At 39.5% G+C, this 16,595-nt stretch overlaps 1 protein-coding gene across 1 annotated transcript; it reads right to left on the bottom strand.

The window, feature by feature from the left end:
* Nucleotides 1–3,677: 3,677 nt before the first annotated feature.
* On the bottom strand, nt 3,678–5,602 carry nkx2-9 (NK2 homeobox 9). The gene is made up of 2 exons (XM_085391498.1): nt 5,106–5,602; nt 3,678–4,879 (listed from the first exon to the last, which is right to left on the bottom strand). Exons 1-2 carry the CDS (start codon nt 5,263–5,265, stop codon nt 4,293–4,295), a joined length of 747 nt encoding a protein of 248 aa, XP_085247624.1. The 5' UTR covers nt 5,266–5,602; the 3' UTR covers nt 3,678–4,292.
* Between the last annotated feature and the right edge of the window lie 10,993 nt (nt 5,603–16,595).

Below are 16,595 nucleotides of genomic sequence, written 5' to 3'. Positions count from 1 at the left end.
GCTAATATCAATAATCTTTAGGGACTTTTTCAGCTTTGACTGCAATTATTTATATTTGTCATTGGTTGTAGCAATAACAGCTAGAGCCTATCCCTGCTGTCACTGGGAGAAGGGTGAGGTACACCCAGGATATAGGCTACATCAGTCTAGCCTGCATTTTTAGGACTGAGGGGGGAGGCTGGAGTACCCGGAGAGATCCCATGCAGGCACCAGATAAAAATGTAGACTCCACACAGAAAAACCCCAGTCAGCTAAGTGCAAACCAGGAGGTGATAGCCACTGTAGAAATAAGCTAATGCTCTCTTTTTCATTTACTTATTTTACTCCTGCTTAAAATATAACTTCACATTAGTCTTTCAGATGTAAAAGGATTTAAACATAGTGGACATGCCGATGTAATGCTTTTCTCACTTTATGTAGTGTTGAGTGAGAAAAGCTTTACATCTATATCTGCTCAAATTATTTTTTTGCTCAAAGGGGTGAACAAAGCACATTAGAAGATGGTGCCCCACTCAGAGGTAAAGGCATGCTCAAAAGCTAGGGGCAAAACACTGAGACCCCTGGGAGGGCTGACTGCTAAACCTTGATGTTACTCCATTCTAAAAAACAAAACAGCTAAGCTACAGCAAAGCAAACTCAGAAGTCAATATATTCTTGCATGAAGAACACAACAAACCAGAAGAGGAGCAACAGTGAAACTAACTTATGAGTTTTGTGTGGAGGCAGAGCAGGACTGGGACAAAAAATCAGCCTGGGAATTTTGAGCCCACCGGGTATTATAGGAAAAGCCATAAAGCCTTTGAATGAAAACAGTGATGTACACTGTCTTGTTGGTATATATGTATCGATCTAATAAACTTAAACTTACGACATCCTCCCGATTCTGGTATTTTAAACAGTATTTAGCAGAAATATTAAACAACAAAATAAGGGAACCACCCCGCACCCTCCGCTTCATGATGCTTAATCGACGTAATAGACTTTAATTTAATGCATGTGTAAAACAAATGCACAGACACCTTTTTTTTTGGTTCTTTCTTCTTTTTTTCTTTTTTTTACAATAATTAAATAGATTCAACATCGATCGTGGCTCAAGAGTTGGGAGTTCGCCTTGTAATCGGAAGGTTGCCGGTTCGAGCCCCGGCTTGGACAGTCTCGGTCGTTGTGTCCTTGGGCAAGACACTTCACCCGTTGCCTACTGGTGGTGGTCAGAGGGCCCGGTGGCGCCAGTGTCCGGCAGCCTCGTCTCTGTCAGTGTACCCCAGGGTGGCTGTGGCTACAATGTAGCTGCCATCACCAGTGTGTGAATGTGTGCGTGAATGGGTGGATGACTGGATATGTAAAAGCGCTTTGGGGTCCTTAGGGACTAGTAAAGCGCTATATAAATACAGGCCATTTACCATTCTTCAACAGAATTGCAGATTGCACAGATGATACCTTCCCAAAGGAAAAAGTACTATGGCTTAGGATGTATATTAGATTTAATAGTTACTATATACAATAATGGATTTTTATACATTTAAGATTAACATTTTGGTTGTAAGATTCAGATAATCATTTATTAAAAGCTAGACATTTTAAATGAGAATAAGAAAGAAAGGTATTTCATTGTGACCCCCTTTCCCTGTTAATGCCCTACCTGGCCCCCTGGCAAAGCTTTGCTAGATCCGCCCCTGCACAGTTACCAGCTGTCAGCTACTTAGAAAAGGATCCTGGTGTTATTTGTCTCTCAGAAACAGTTCATAACTTCCCGTCAACTCATTCATGTCACCTAAAAGGTAAACATGTTTCTACATCACCTGTTCAGCTCTGATGATTCAGTAAGGACATCCCCTGGTTTCATCTTCATGTTTCCCTCTCACCACATATCCAAACCGATATCATGACCAGCAGCTTTTACAGCTGTGGCTCCAGCAAACATCAGCTGATACTAGAAAGAAATGCTAAATAAATTCTAATCGCATTCATTTTCATCTCAATACGGAACTTTAAAGTTCGACCTCATTGGCTGTAATTTGCCCAGGCCAGAGTCGATCATGACCAGTTGGCCAGTCCACCACCTTTCAAACAAAAAACATCGGCCCATAAAAATGAAAAATCATCATAGGCCCACCGGGCAATTGCCCAGTATGCCCGATGGCCAGTCCAGCTTTTTGACTTTGATTTGTAGGTTTGTAGTATAGAAAGCAAACAAAATAACATCTGACAAAATAACCGTAAAGGCCGGTTTGGGGTTAAAATGTTTGGTCTTAATGTTTTCTCTACAAATAAATATAAGATTTTACATTTTTAAAAAACAGTTTGAAAAGGTGGCAATATTTGGTGAGCATCTTTACAACAATTTAAAACTCCTCCATGTGGCCTTAGCATGGACCTTATAGCTCCTTATAACTTTCCTGGAGGGGCCCCAGTGCAGGCCAGTGAGTAAAACTATAGGATGGGCATGTATTAGCCTGCCCATCCTTTTCAGGCAATTCTTCTGACCAACTTAAAAAACCAATGGCAACCTCTAAAAAGCCTGTCTTTGTCACCCTTAAACCCCAAGATGCTTTAAAACACCATTGTGCAGTTAAACCTCATAAATTTGTCGCAGGGACTGATTAAACATCACGGGAATTGAAACACTAAAGATTTTGTCTCGGTCCCTTTTGGATGAGGGACAATGGTCCATTCACAGAGAGACACCCAAACAAAAAGAGCATTTAAGGAGAGATGCAGCGAGCTGAGGGGTTCGGCCAGTCCCCTCCATATGTGATACAAGGTGGCCCCAGTGATGCGGACAAAGGGCCAGGTGACAGTGACGATGGGCTGCAGGGTCACAGGACGAGCAAACAACATTATAGGGGGCGTGAAAGCAGAAGACCCCCCTCATCACTGATGAAAAACTGACATGATTTTAAACACTGAGGCATATTTTTCAAGATAAGCATGAGTGGACCTGCTTTCTTGAGGTGGCACAGCAATGTTAAAAAATAGTCACGTATGTATTATATTTAGGATAAGCTATAATATTACAAGTAACATTGTAGTGAATGTTTTTGTATTATTCTCGAGGATTGGTTTAAACTGTTGCCTGAATGCAGACACACAAAAACCCAAATGTGTTGTGTTTATACTAGAAAACAACAGTAAGAGCTCATTTTGCCTTTTTAAATCATTTGTAAATTAGAACAGTTCAATTGTGGAATAAATATTACATTTCTGTATGAGAAGTGAAAAAGGGTTGATGATTTGCCTTCAGTTACTGCTATGCCCCTCAAAAATCACATCATCATCATAATCACACACACACACACACACACACACACACACACACACACACACACACACACACACACACACACACACACACACACACACACACACACACACACCAAGATTTCCAGATAAAGTTAATAGCTATATTAAGACCACTTTCCTCAGAATAACAAAAGTTAATTGTATAAGGGAAAAGCAGCTCTTAGTCCCAGACAACAACAGCGTGCTGTAGAGGGACAGGCCTTAATGTTTACTGGCTATTCTTATGCCAAACCTAGTCTGTTCAGATGTGATGTTTGCTCAGCTTTTGGGTGCAAAATTCGTTTTTAACATTATAAAAGCTCCCTGGGGCCTCTGTCAAGACCTGCTACATTTTTTTAGATAAAAAAAAATAAATCTTTTTTTCTTTTAAGGTTGTTTTTATTTTAGAACTTCACATAAATCTTTACACAAAACCTTTTGTAGGAAAACGAAAACCTTTTATCTTTAGCTTAGTCTTTAGAAATGCATGCACAGGGTACACGCTTTTGGGGCCAACACATAAAAAAAGAAAGAAAGAAAGAAAGAAAGAAAGAAAGAAAGCACATTACATTGTCAAAATATACAAAATATGAAGAATTTTATTAATAATTTTGTTCACAGAAAGACAGTTAAATCTTTAAAAAAGTATCCTTAAAACCAACAAATGGCATATTCTCCCTTCATACTTATATAGCGGCTTTGCCCCTATTCTCCTATCCTGTTCTACCGCCTAATGCAGCTACTGGAACTCAATTATCAAGTCATTTATGTAAATATTACATTTAAAAAGGCTTAAAAATCACACGAATACACCTCGGTAATTAAAAATCTAAAGGCTACAGCAATGAGCCATTTAAGAGAAAACAACATTTAAAATTTCCGCATACGTGCGTAAATAATGTGCAAAATATAATTCGTTCTATAGAAAAAAATCTAAACGTTTAAGTTGCTCGAACATTTACAAAACATTCAGAAAACATTTGATGCCGTTCTAAATGAGTTAAACGAGACCTTTACTTGAAAGAATTAAGATGAACCGAATCACTCCAAAAGTCTCTCCAGGCGAAGCTGGAGGCCGCCGCCACTGCCGGAAAGTGTTGGTGGTACCTTGGAGGAAGAGCAATGGATGGATGGATGGATGATGGATGCTGAAGAGATGTGTAAGCTAAAGGGAAGGGCACCGGCTGAGATGACGGAGGTAAACACCCAAATTTCTCAGAGTCAAGTAAGCATGTGTGAAAGGGTTTCCCGTCTCGGACCAGGATCGGAACAACGACTCTGCGCAACACCGGCGGCTGCGGGATTTCTACGTCCTGCAGTGTTCCTTCTGCTCGACCTCGCTTCATCTTGTAGCGGTGGTTCTGAAACCAGATCTTCACCTGGGTTGGAGTCAGGCTCAGCAGCCGTGCCAGCTGTTCTCTCTCCGGACCCGACAGGTAGCGCTGCTGGCGGAAGCGCCTTTCCAGCTCAAGGGTCTGGGCCTTGGAGAACAAAACGCGGCGTTTCTTGCTCTTCTTGCTCTGCTCAGGCTCTGAATCGAGGGACGGGTCATCGGGCTTAGTTGAGTCAGGAGAGGCCTCGAAATTGCAATCGTCAGAAGCTGTAGAAAAAAAACAGCAAGTTAGAATAAGCATTTTTAAACTGATGTGTCTGTCTATCTATCTATCTATCTATCTATCTATCTATCTATCTATCTATCATTTTGAGAAAGCAAATTGTTAAAACATTTCAGGGTAGTCTTAGTTTTTTCTCCCCTTGTTTTTAAATGCGGGTTGTTTTTAAAATTCATTATCACCCATCTCTCATGGCTTTAAACGCCCACTTACACATGCAAAGGCTCCGCTCGCAGTCGATCCATGAGCTGTAGGGTGAGCTGGAAGAGCAAGAGGAGTAAATCGGGGAAGACCGCTTTGCTGCATCCGCATCCTGCTCAGGCAAATCCAGGATGCTCCTTACGGAAAAACTGAACTTGGTCGGTGCAGCCATCCTTTCCTTGCATGCACTCTGGGTTTGTTCTGGCCGATAAGAAGCAAGCACTCAAACCAAATCTATCAAAAAAAAAAAAAGTCCACTTCACGCACTGTCCAAACACCAGTGTGCGCGCTGGCCTCCGTATTTACACAAACAGCACTTCATAAGCTGCAAACACAAGGGGCTCGCTTATAAATAGCCTCCTCCTCTGCTGAGTACCTGAATAGCTCGAGTGCTGACACCCAATGATGGTTAGGTGTGAACTGAGAAAAAAAATCCTCAGAGCTTCAAGAATGAGCGAAGGAAACACTCGTCATCATTACCGATTCGTCCCGTATCGTCAAACTGGGAAACAGATAATGGTAATTGTTGGAGCTGAATCACATCTTGGGTGGCAACTGACAACAGAGCCCATCCCATCCCCCCCACACACCCCCTCTCTCTCTCCTACACCTCGCCCCCCTCCTCCCTCTTTTTTGCCCAAACAACGTGTCCAATATTTGCATACAAAGTGAGCAATTAGCGTGATGCCTGCCAGTTGGTTTAACTAATACGCCTCTAATGGGCGTATTAATTGCAGACGTGAGAAGTCTTGACGTTTATGGACGGCGGAGGATTTCCAGACTTTTTTTCCGAAACGTCCTTTTTGGACTAGATGATTTATTATCATGTTTAATTTTTGGGCAAACAGAAATGTTAAAACTTGGTTTGGAAGATATGATTTGAAATAAGGGTGTTATATTATTGACAAATATTTTTTTAAGGTATTTGTATTTTATCGTGTTTAGAACTGCTAATATAATAGCGATAACTGTAACCCAACAGCAGATTTTTACCTAACTTTAACACGAAAATAAGCCTGGGGGATTTTCTGATAAATTGCTGCAGTGGTTGGTCAATTTGTTACCCTTGTGCTAGCCTATAAAGCACATTAATTGCAAAGCGTGAATCCAGTCTCATGTCAACACGATGTTGGTGGTGGTGGTGGTGGGGGTGCTTTTCCTCCTCCCTACTTCTAGTAACTGATATTGATATCCACCCTCAGCCACTTCACCAAGGTGCACGAGGGCCGAGGAGGAGAGTAGTGGTAGACATGCCTCCCCAGTCGTCCTGGGTGGTCGAACGAGGGGGAACACAAATACATGCCAACCAGAGAAGGGGAACAAAGGGGGAAAATGTAGCCCCGCGTCCGAGACCCGTTGGAAGCATTTGTTCCAGTCAAGATTTTGCATTTGTTCAGTCCAGCAATAATGCCTGATTGACGCCCCGGCACAATGTCCTTTAACTTAGCAAGATAAATCCGAGCTTGTTCTGTGTTGTCATGGTTTTGAATGGAGCTGAATAGGATCTGGGACACTATCTACTGCTCTGCGTCTACTGCCACCAAGTCTATAGCTCAAAGCAATATTCAGGACTTGTTAAATTCCATTTAGATTTCCGAGTTCAAAAAAAGTCGCTGACCTGTATTATTACTCCGCCAAAATGCTCTGAAATCCACCTTTACCTGTCGTTTTACACTGTTTTTACGCACACGTAATCTCGTCCATGAAAACCAAACAGTGTTAAGTAACCTTTAAGTGTTTACATCACGCACAAACGTCTTAAAAGACGCACTCCTCCCGAAGCACATTTTGTGTGTACACATCGGCCTCCCAGTGGTTGACAAACAGCAGAGGATTACAGTACTGCAGGTTAGCTGGAGTGGGTAGTTTACAGAGGGCACTCGATTGGAGAGCAAAAACACCCAAAAGCAAAGAAAAGTCATGTCCAAAGAGCGGGAATTTCTTTGACCCAGCAGCCCCTTAATCTATTTAACACCCGCGGGCTTCAGCCAGAGTGGGCTCTCTGCATCTCCCAAGAGCTCTCCACTGCCAAATATTTACTCTGTTGTTCAGCTCTCCATTCCCAATCCCTCCTCAGCCAAATGGAGATTTTTCTCTCATGGTTCTAGTCAGCAGCTGAACTGACAGCTTCCCTAGAGCTTTCCCTAGAAGTTCGACGAAGAGACCTCTTTCTGTTTTCCACCCTGCAATCATATATATATATATATATATATATAGTGACTGTAGAAAGCAACATTTAACATATTTAACATATGCAATGATAATTTTTTGTAAATAACTGTAGTTTTTTTTAAGAAAGCTTAGAGGTTATTCCTCCAGTCAGAAAACGTTTAAGCTTTTAAAATGAATGTTTAATGAAGTCTGTTCCAAATAACATTCTCAAGTCATTTAATCAGTATTTGGTTTATAAGCTCATTTTAAAAAAAGAAATCGACAGAGTGCAAGTAAGACTGTCCTAACCCGGAATATTAGATTTTATAGGATTAATTCACAGACCTGAGTTCATGGATTTGCATTCACAGTGCTTAACTTGAGATATCACTTAATTATGTAAAATTACATTCCTATCCGCACTAAATCCTTAAGACAGAATTTTTGGACTGTACTTTCATGAACTACTAACAAGAAAGTTTAAAGCAAACAAAATCTCAGCAGTAAAAATCTGGAGTTAGTTTGGAATCAGCAATCTTTTTATTCCGACTCACTCCAAACTCATGCCACAGCATCAATAAACCAACTGCTGACATATATGTATTATATTTGTGTCTAAAGCTGTCGCATCGGAGTAAAAGACAAAAACTGCTGAAAAAAAACAACAACATTTATCTGATTTCAGTCTGACTGATTATTTAACACCTATGGCAACAATGGTTCCTCTGTTACTTCTCAGTTTAGTGTGGTGTCTCAGCGTAACATCACGCTCCAGCAGCTGCACCTGCTGCTGATGTCCTCTCCTGTAAATACCATTAGCATTTTGGACAGGGGCTGTGGGGGATAATTACTTGGCAGCCACATCGCTCGCGCTGCAGTAAACTGGAGTCTTGTGAGGCTGCTTGACCGTACAGCAGCTGTATGTTTGTACTCGGTGAAAGTGTGTCAAAAAGTATTGTTTTTAAAGACAATAAACCAGTGTGTGTCAAAGACGTTTTTATAAAAAGGAGTTACAAAACTCCTGAAGAAACTAAAAATATACAAGAAAGTATTCTAAAAATAAATAAATAAATAAATAATAAAAATAAAACAAATCCAGGGGAGGCAAAAATATTTGAGAGCACCCTGAATTTCAAACTGACGATTTTAGTGGAAAATAAATCACCTTTAGAAATAAGAATGAAGTGGAGACAGAAACACCAAGAAAAAATGAAGTTAAAAGCTAAATATTCATCTTGATCATTTAATAAAGTTAGCACTGATCATTTATTGACCACTGAAAAGAAACAAACACACCTGTCAGTGCAGTCCTGATAGATACTTTAGCAAACTCAGAATAACAGTTTATGTTCGGTGCAAAGCATGATCAATATACACCTTTTGAAGTCAAGTTGATGGAGAGACCCACATTTATAAATATTTACAAATTAATTGATATATAGCTGAGCTCTTGTCCTGATTATGACAAGACCGATATACAATAAATGACTAATTGTAATCGTTCTATTGACTTCTGATGGCATTAAAAGCAGACATGTATAAATGGATCCATATGCATTCAGAGATGATTTAAAATCTACAACATTAATAACACGAGTGTTCTGTCACCAAAATGCTTTCAGGCAAGAAAATTCAATTTCACACAATTTCATTGTTCATTTAAGAGAAACAGCATTACTAAAAACAAACAAACAAACAAACAAACAAACCAAGTAAAGTCTTTTTCATTCATGCTTTTACATACGCTTACTTTCGACTGCATGATGTATATTTTTAAAGCCTTCTGAGTGTTGTAGATGCATCTGACATGTGTGATACTTGGTTGCCCTCTGCAGGATTCACATTAAAACTGAGAGGCAGACTCGTCTTAGCATTTTTCAACCAATCACAAGCTGTGGGAGGAGTTTATTTCACTAGTCTTTAAGTTCTTTTGAGCTTAATGTAGCCCCAGCACCCTTAGTATCCCTGCGCCAACTTATACAGGCAAACAGATATGACAGCTCTGCAGTGTCTAATGTTTTCATCTATTTTTACTAATTCTTTGTTTCCTGAAGGGCTTCAGCTTTGTGAACTATACAGCTATGGGGGAGAAGAGACTCTTGCTCTTATTGTCCTTACACATATTTTCCCTTGCTAATCTTATGACGTTATGTTATGATGTTTGCAAAATGAAACTACAAGGAGAATGCAATGCTTTACAAAATACAATACCCTTGAAAACAAACACGTACAGCATATATATATATATATATATATATATATATATATATATATATATATATATATATATATATATATATATATATATATATCTTTTAAAATGCATGGTTTATAGATAGTTCACCACCACCATAAGAAATATCAGCTGCTTAACATTTGTTAACAGCTTTCTTTGTGCCAACTGTTCAGTGGGTCTAACAGGCCAGGGTCAAAGGCCAGTTTTCACTCCTTTTAGCTGTAATACATAACCGATTATGGTTTTGTAAGGTGTGTAAAAACTATTGATTTTTTTAACTGACTTTTTATTTTTGTTTCTCCGGTAAATATAGATTATCTAAAAAAGGTCGTATTTCATATACAGCAGAACCTTCCATTTGAATTGACGTTTTGTGTGTGTGTGTGTGTGTGTACCAAGTAACTTGAACTTATCAAGATAAAAACAACTTGGCCTGACATATATTCACACAGACAACCAATAGCAGGAGGGATGAACGCAGTGTTTAAGGAAAGAAATGCAAATAAACGTATACTTGCGTAACAGACACGTCACAAGCATATTTGAAAGTGAAATAAGTTCAGTCTAAACAGGTGAAATAGAACTCAATATAGTTACAATTTTACTAATTGAACGAGCCAATCCAGGGAAGTAAAAACTTATCATTTATCAGGCAATTAAAATTGTATATGTGTAGTATATGATTCTGGTATTTTATTAAAAAGTCGTGGAATAATACTTAAGAAATGTTTGACGTGTTCCCTGAAGATCCACCAGATGGCGCCACTGCATTTTACAATACACAGACTTGCCCAGGTAAAGTGTGTGTTGGCACAGCAGCGTTTGTGACCCCTGCACCGCGTGTCACCAACAAGGACGTACGGTGAAACTAAAGAAGATTAAAACAAATTGGTCACAATTTTGTGTCAACAAAGACCAAATGGAAAGATTTTAAGCCGGTTCTAACTAATTCAGCTATTTGATGCTCAAAAATGTAATCCCTTTACATTATTATTATTAATATTATTATTAATAATAAAATCAATATTTAACTCACTCTACCCTTATCTTCAGACAAAATTTGTTCTCATTCCTGTGTCTCCACAATGCGTCCCGATTAAGGAGGCCTCGGTGCTTCAGTGCTGATATTCCTGTGTAATCCTCTCTTCTTTATGAAACACATCAATCACAATTTAACTGCATGTCCCCAGAGAGAACGATGAAATTGTATTCTTATTTCTACCATCCTTAAATTAACATGTACTTCTATTTTTCGGCGCCAGACTCCAAATTAAATAACAAAAAAGGGGGCTATCAGAGGGCCAGTATTTTGTCAATGTCCACGCTGACATTATACATCTGACTCTCTCCGACCTCTGTTTGTGTATGAGGATATTGAACACTCCGTCCACTCAGTAATCTAATAACACTGCGTAAAAATCTGAAGCTCGTGTGCCCAAACTTGACTAATTGCAGGAATGTTTCCGCGCTTATGCGGGGATCTTAATGGATTAGGAAATTTAATATAAGTCCAGCCCAGGTATGACTCAAGGATTCCTCGTATCTACAACGCATAACATAGCGGTGTGGTCTGTATCAACACCCCATTTGCACTTTTTTGTGCACAAAGTAATCGGCGCGTAAAAGCGCAATAAAGGTAGAGCTCTCCATTTCCCCCCCCAGTGTCCTTGGTACGGGACAAAGAGAGGTCCAAATTAGGGCGGAATGAAATATTTAATACTAATGGATGCCAGGTGCCAGACGAACAGATGTCAAAGTGATGTATGCTTAAAAGTGTCGTAAATATTGTTTCTTTTTGTCCCTCTCCGCTGAAACCCAGGCCTGGCCTCTGAAACACGACTACATTCGTCGTTAACCTGCGTTCGTCCTCATTAAGGCCGCACTAAAGTTACCGGGCCACTCAGTCCTGGAGAAGTGCTAACCTGTAGAAAGACTTTAATGGTGTCACCGCTATTTGGACTGCAAAGGTTAGAATCGTCGGTGCGGGTTATTTTAAAGGCGCCAAGCGATGGCATTATCCTAAAAAACAGCAGTGTCCACACAGTAAAAATCCACACAGTCTTATCTCGTTTGTATCAAACAACTTGAGGGGAAATCACGTCTTTTCCGCTTTAATAACGCGGATTAGTGGTGCTCTTGGGTGACAAGCTGCTGCTGGACCTCAATTTTCCGAGCAGCGCACGCACACACACACAAACACTATAACTCTCAGCACGTGTGTATCTTATTGCAGATGTCAGTCGTTTTGGGGACAGTTAGTATGAGATGACAGACCTCCAACCCCTTTGTGAAACAAGAAATCACTGCGTGTCCCCATAATAACCCATTAGTGGTAACTTGGATTTCCCACAGGATCTTACTGGGAACATTAAACCTGGAGCTGGGAACTTTTTTTTAACACCCCTCTGTAACTTTCTCCACGGATAATATGAGCAGCGTGGTGGCTCTGCGTCTCAAGGTTGCAGATAAGAAACTCTGTCTTACACTTTTTTTTTCAGACCACAAAGAGGAAGTAGCAGTCTGGGCGGATTACAGTCAAAGCGTCTCAATCCAATTTCAGCAGCTTGTTTCATGACACAGGGTCTTAAGTCCCACTGGTACAAAGTCACACAGTTAATAATAATAATAATAATAATAATAATAATAATAATAATAATAATAATAATGCACAAAGACTTTAATTGTAGTTATTGTAATATTATTATTGTATCATTGTAATATGCCGTAGGCTATTTGGTTTAGCTATTAAAGTGATCTTTGCGAAATATTGGGCATATCAATACCCCCCCCCCTCCCCCCCTTTATGTGCTGCCTCTTAATTTCAAGAAAAGATGATTATTACGAATTCATTATTAAAGTCTTGTTACGGACTTTAAATGCGCACTGTTTGGCAATGGTCTTGTGGTTTCTATAGTAAGTGTGTCACTTTATTTCAGTGTCACACTTTCATTCGTCTTGATATGACGGTGTCATCCGATTGAGTGGAGAGTAAAAGGTAAAAATGTGGTAGCTCAAACTACATTAAATGGAACGCATTAGAACGGTGTCTAATTGATCTGATTAAAGGGCTATCAGCTACATGGTTGATGCCTGCTAGAGGATGCAGAACGTAGCCGTTTCGTCATCATCGTCATTTTGAACATCATCATCATTATTTTCGCATTTGCGGTGGATAGAAAACGAATGTATTTGAATACGAGAATTTCTGTTTCGGTACTGACGATTTTTAGAAAGATTAGATCATTTAGACTGTTACGTTAATAAAACGTTATTTAAAATTATTATGAGATTATTTCAGCATCCACGAAAATTAGAATGTCCTCCCATCTTTGAATTAATTCGGTCTGAGTCGTAAATTGATTTGTAAGATAAATGTTAGTGATTTACGTTTGCATCTCCAGTAAAGTGGGCTAATATAAAATTAGATGCACCAATTTTTGAATGGAACTAAAAGACACATGGGAAATAAGTTGCGTTTAATGTTGAGAGTTTCTTTTGCATTTCCACGAGGCTTAATCGAAATCCTGCAACCACACAACTGTTTTAACGGGTTTACAGTTTAGCAGATACCAAAACAGTCTAACAGCCTGAGAAACCAAGACCAGGGAGTCTAGTTCAGCTTTTTCTTTTGTTGTTTTTAAAATTTTGTATAGCTGCACCACAGCCTTGTGGTGACAACTGAGCTCCTCATGCCTTTACTTGTCGAACATGAGGAAATTAAAAAGAAAAGGTGGGTTAGTGACTTCGCTCACACACGAAGCGGATAGTTGTGGTAAGAGTGCCTGTGTCATCCGAATTTATGGCTGTTTTGCTAGTAGCACAGGTAAACAAAACCATGGAACCCTTTCTTATCACTAATTAATTTTTTCCCTCTACCCAGATAGAGGCCTTAAGATGTCGTTTATAACCTATGGATATGTTTTTCCAAATAAGAGGATGAGGCACACCCCATAACTTTGCTCTAAAGAAGAATATTATCGCGTTGTGGGCTTCATGTGACGTGGACCGTATGAATTTCCGTTGGAAATGCAAATTGGACGAAGCGCTTACGTTTTTCACTCAGCATGTTACACGATAAGCATTCACAGCTTAACATGTTTATCTGCTGAGTGTTGATGGATTATCATCAGCATTACATCCCAGTGTTCAGTTTTCTGACAGTTTTTTTCTTTTGGAAAAGAAGAAAAGCAGAAGTAAATCGAAACTAGGTATTTTTGCCAATATGTAGCTTCGATATTCATGAAAACGATCACAACCACGCCATGCACTTTGACGTGAACTGCAATATAAGGAGTTAAACGTGCAGCCATGCAGTATGTGTGGCTCCCAAACACAGCTGTTGGAGCTTGCGATTCCACTGAAGGCAAATAGAAGAACGGAACTATAAACAAGTGAAACAAATAATTACAATTCCTAAAGTCGTCTTCTTTTTGAGCTCATAAAAATATTAATAAACGGTCCATTGTCTTGCTCTCAAATAGACCACGTTATTAAAGCATCCTGGTTTTAAAAACGGAGAGAGAGAAACAGCTTTAATAAGAAAAACCTGAAGGGGCTCAAAGGCACATCAGTGCAAACAAGCAGAGGAAGTGTTAGAAATTCAAGCATGTGATGTGATGTTATTTAGAAAATACCCCTCAAGCATTAAATTATGGATTTCGACGTGCTATGGAAGAGCTGCACTTGCGCAGGCATTGTGCGTGCGCAACACCACCGGACGCACGCTGTTTGTGTGGGCCATCAAACGCTGGGGTATGCAGTCGTCTGCTTGGCAGCATATAGAACCAAATAACATGACTCAGTACATCCTGCAGGAGCTGGACTATTTCAAATAGAGCATGTTGGTGTTTTTAACGAAGCATTAATACTGTAGCCTATATACATACTTTTTTTAAAGTCTTAAAATAAAAGTGTAGACTGTAACTTTAAAAACCCAACAACAAGCCTACTGTTTTTCAGAATAGACAAGAGGATAAGCCTGTTAACAATCCATCTCTGATTTCACAGAAACCTTATTAGACAGAGGAAAATCATTTGGGTTATGCTCTCTCCTGCAGAGCATAGGACGAAGCTCTGACTCCATCATTACGCAATTTGTCTGACAAGTGATGCGTTGCCTTCACTTGAGGTATGAACAATTCAATTCGACACGGACCATTCTGGGCTCGTGAACAGTACAGGCGTGTAGAGTGTGCAAATCGTGCGTGGAGGCTCACTGATGCCAACATACTCCATACAGGCTAAACCGCTATTATTTACATATTTAGTCTGATAGTGACGACACAATTTTTTTAAAATTTATTTGTATGTGTTTAATACACTCTAGCAGCATTCTTTAAGAATACACTATTATTATTAGTACTAGTTTCGTTTTACCGTTAATAAAAGTACAATTTACAATAATTATTATAAAAATAACAGTCATGATAATTTGCAACAGTTTCACTGACTGTAATAATCACATTATTTTTAATTAATTTATGGGAATTTTTGAACAACTGCGTAAAAATGCACTGTCTACTACCGTTTAAATGTTAATAGTTGCGGTGCCATTAATCAGATAAAGCATGTATTTCGCTAGCATTATTATTATTATTATTGTTTTAAAACGTCACCCGGTTTCAGATTGCCTCACCTTAGACGTGTATTATGTCACAGAAACGGGAGGAAGGTGCATGCCCGTCCGGCCTAAAAAATGCAGAAGATGAAGCAGTTTGGGAAGACCTTTGATCCCTCGCTCCTGACCTTGTGTTATTTCAGTTACCAGAGGCACCCCAAGGCAAACAAGTTGGGCACGTTTCCCCGCCGTAAACATTATCCTTGTTGCATCAGCGGCCTGGGAGCGGAGGAGGGTGGGCAGGTGGGTGCACAAGAGGTGATGCAGCGATAAATACATTTATAAAAACAAACAAAAAAATAAATAAAATAAAACAGAAGAAAGAGTCCATTAAGACAACCCCAACTGGTCTTCTTATGACAAATAACCGTTCATGAAGGCAAAAACAACTCCAGCGTGGGGAGAAAAAGTAATTTACGCGTTTTTAAAGACACGTCTAACCGACTTGCATTGCCGTGGAGGCACTATAATTTGTTCAGTTTCTGAGTTTGACGCGATCCTAGCAAAGGTGGGAAAGCTAATCATAATATAGGCATCCAGCATCCAGCCTGCAGAGCTGTGCGTGCTGAAACAAATACCGAGAAAGACTTCGTGTACATTCTGGCCCCTCAAAGCCGCTTCGGTGTTTAATGTTAGCAGAGGTTTTCAACAATATTCTTAATTGCACTGCAGCGCAGGGGTGCTGTTTGATGTTTACATGCACACTGATCTCTTTAGATTGTACAGAGATGAAGGTCAGTCATGCACCGTGGCCTTCTTAAAATATGACACGGAAAATCCAAAGCATGTGTCAAAACGGGGAGTGAGCGAAGGCGCAAAATTATGGCGTGTGTTTGTTTCTCGTGTCGGGGAGCAACAAATCTTTCTTATTGCTTGCAACTGGGGTTTCTGTGCAGAAAGTGCATGCCTGCTGAACATGTGAAAGTAAGGAATATTCCCTCTATAACACACTGAGCTGCAAACGTTGAGCTTGAAAGACAATCGCGTAAAGGTTAAGAAATAAAAGGGAATTATGTTATCACATAAGAACCTTAACAACCTGCATTCCATTAACGCTCGCTGGGCATAATTGGCTAAAAAAATTGGCCTGCTTTGCGCAGGCTAAGCCTAAAGAGACGTGCAGCTTATAATAGAAACGTGAAAATAAATAATTGTTTAAAAAAAAAACAATGATTTGAATTGTATTTTTCTTTTGACACGTGTCCGACTAAAAAAACGAAATAATACTTAATGTCAAATGGGCACAAAATTGAAACCTGGCCATGGTTTTTAACTGTGCCGTGTATTTTCAAACTGCATGACAAGAGAGATTACATTCTAAAGATTAAACTTATTCGCCTCATTTTCACCAAATCGCTGGAGCGTTTGGTCTGCTGTCAGTCTATGCTCGACGCCTGAAAGAGAATAAAAGAAGAAGAAGAAGAAAAGAAATACTTGGGTGACAAATAAGAAAAAAGTTATGATAACCTTCAAGTGCAATGAGATAGAATTTACAAAC

The sequence above is a fragment of the Rhamphochromis longiceps genome, linkage group LG19 (genome assembly GCF_057381845.1).
Source record: "Rhamphochromis longiceps isolate RC_006_pf linkage group LG19, R_longiceps_female_GT1.1, whole genome shotgun sequence".
In the NCBI taxonomy this organism is placed as follows: Eukaryota; Metazoa; Chordata; class Actinopteri; order Cichliformes; family Cichlidae; genus Rhamphochromis; species Rhamphochromis longiceps.
The sequence above is the reverse complement of the archived record's forward strand: the minus strand, read 5'-3'. Positions and strand labels throughout refer to the sequence as shown.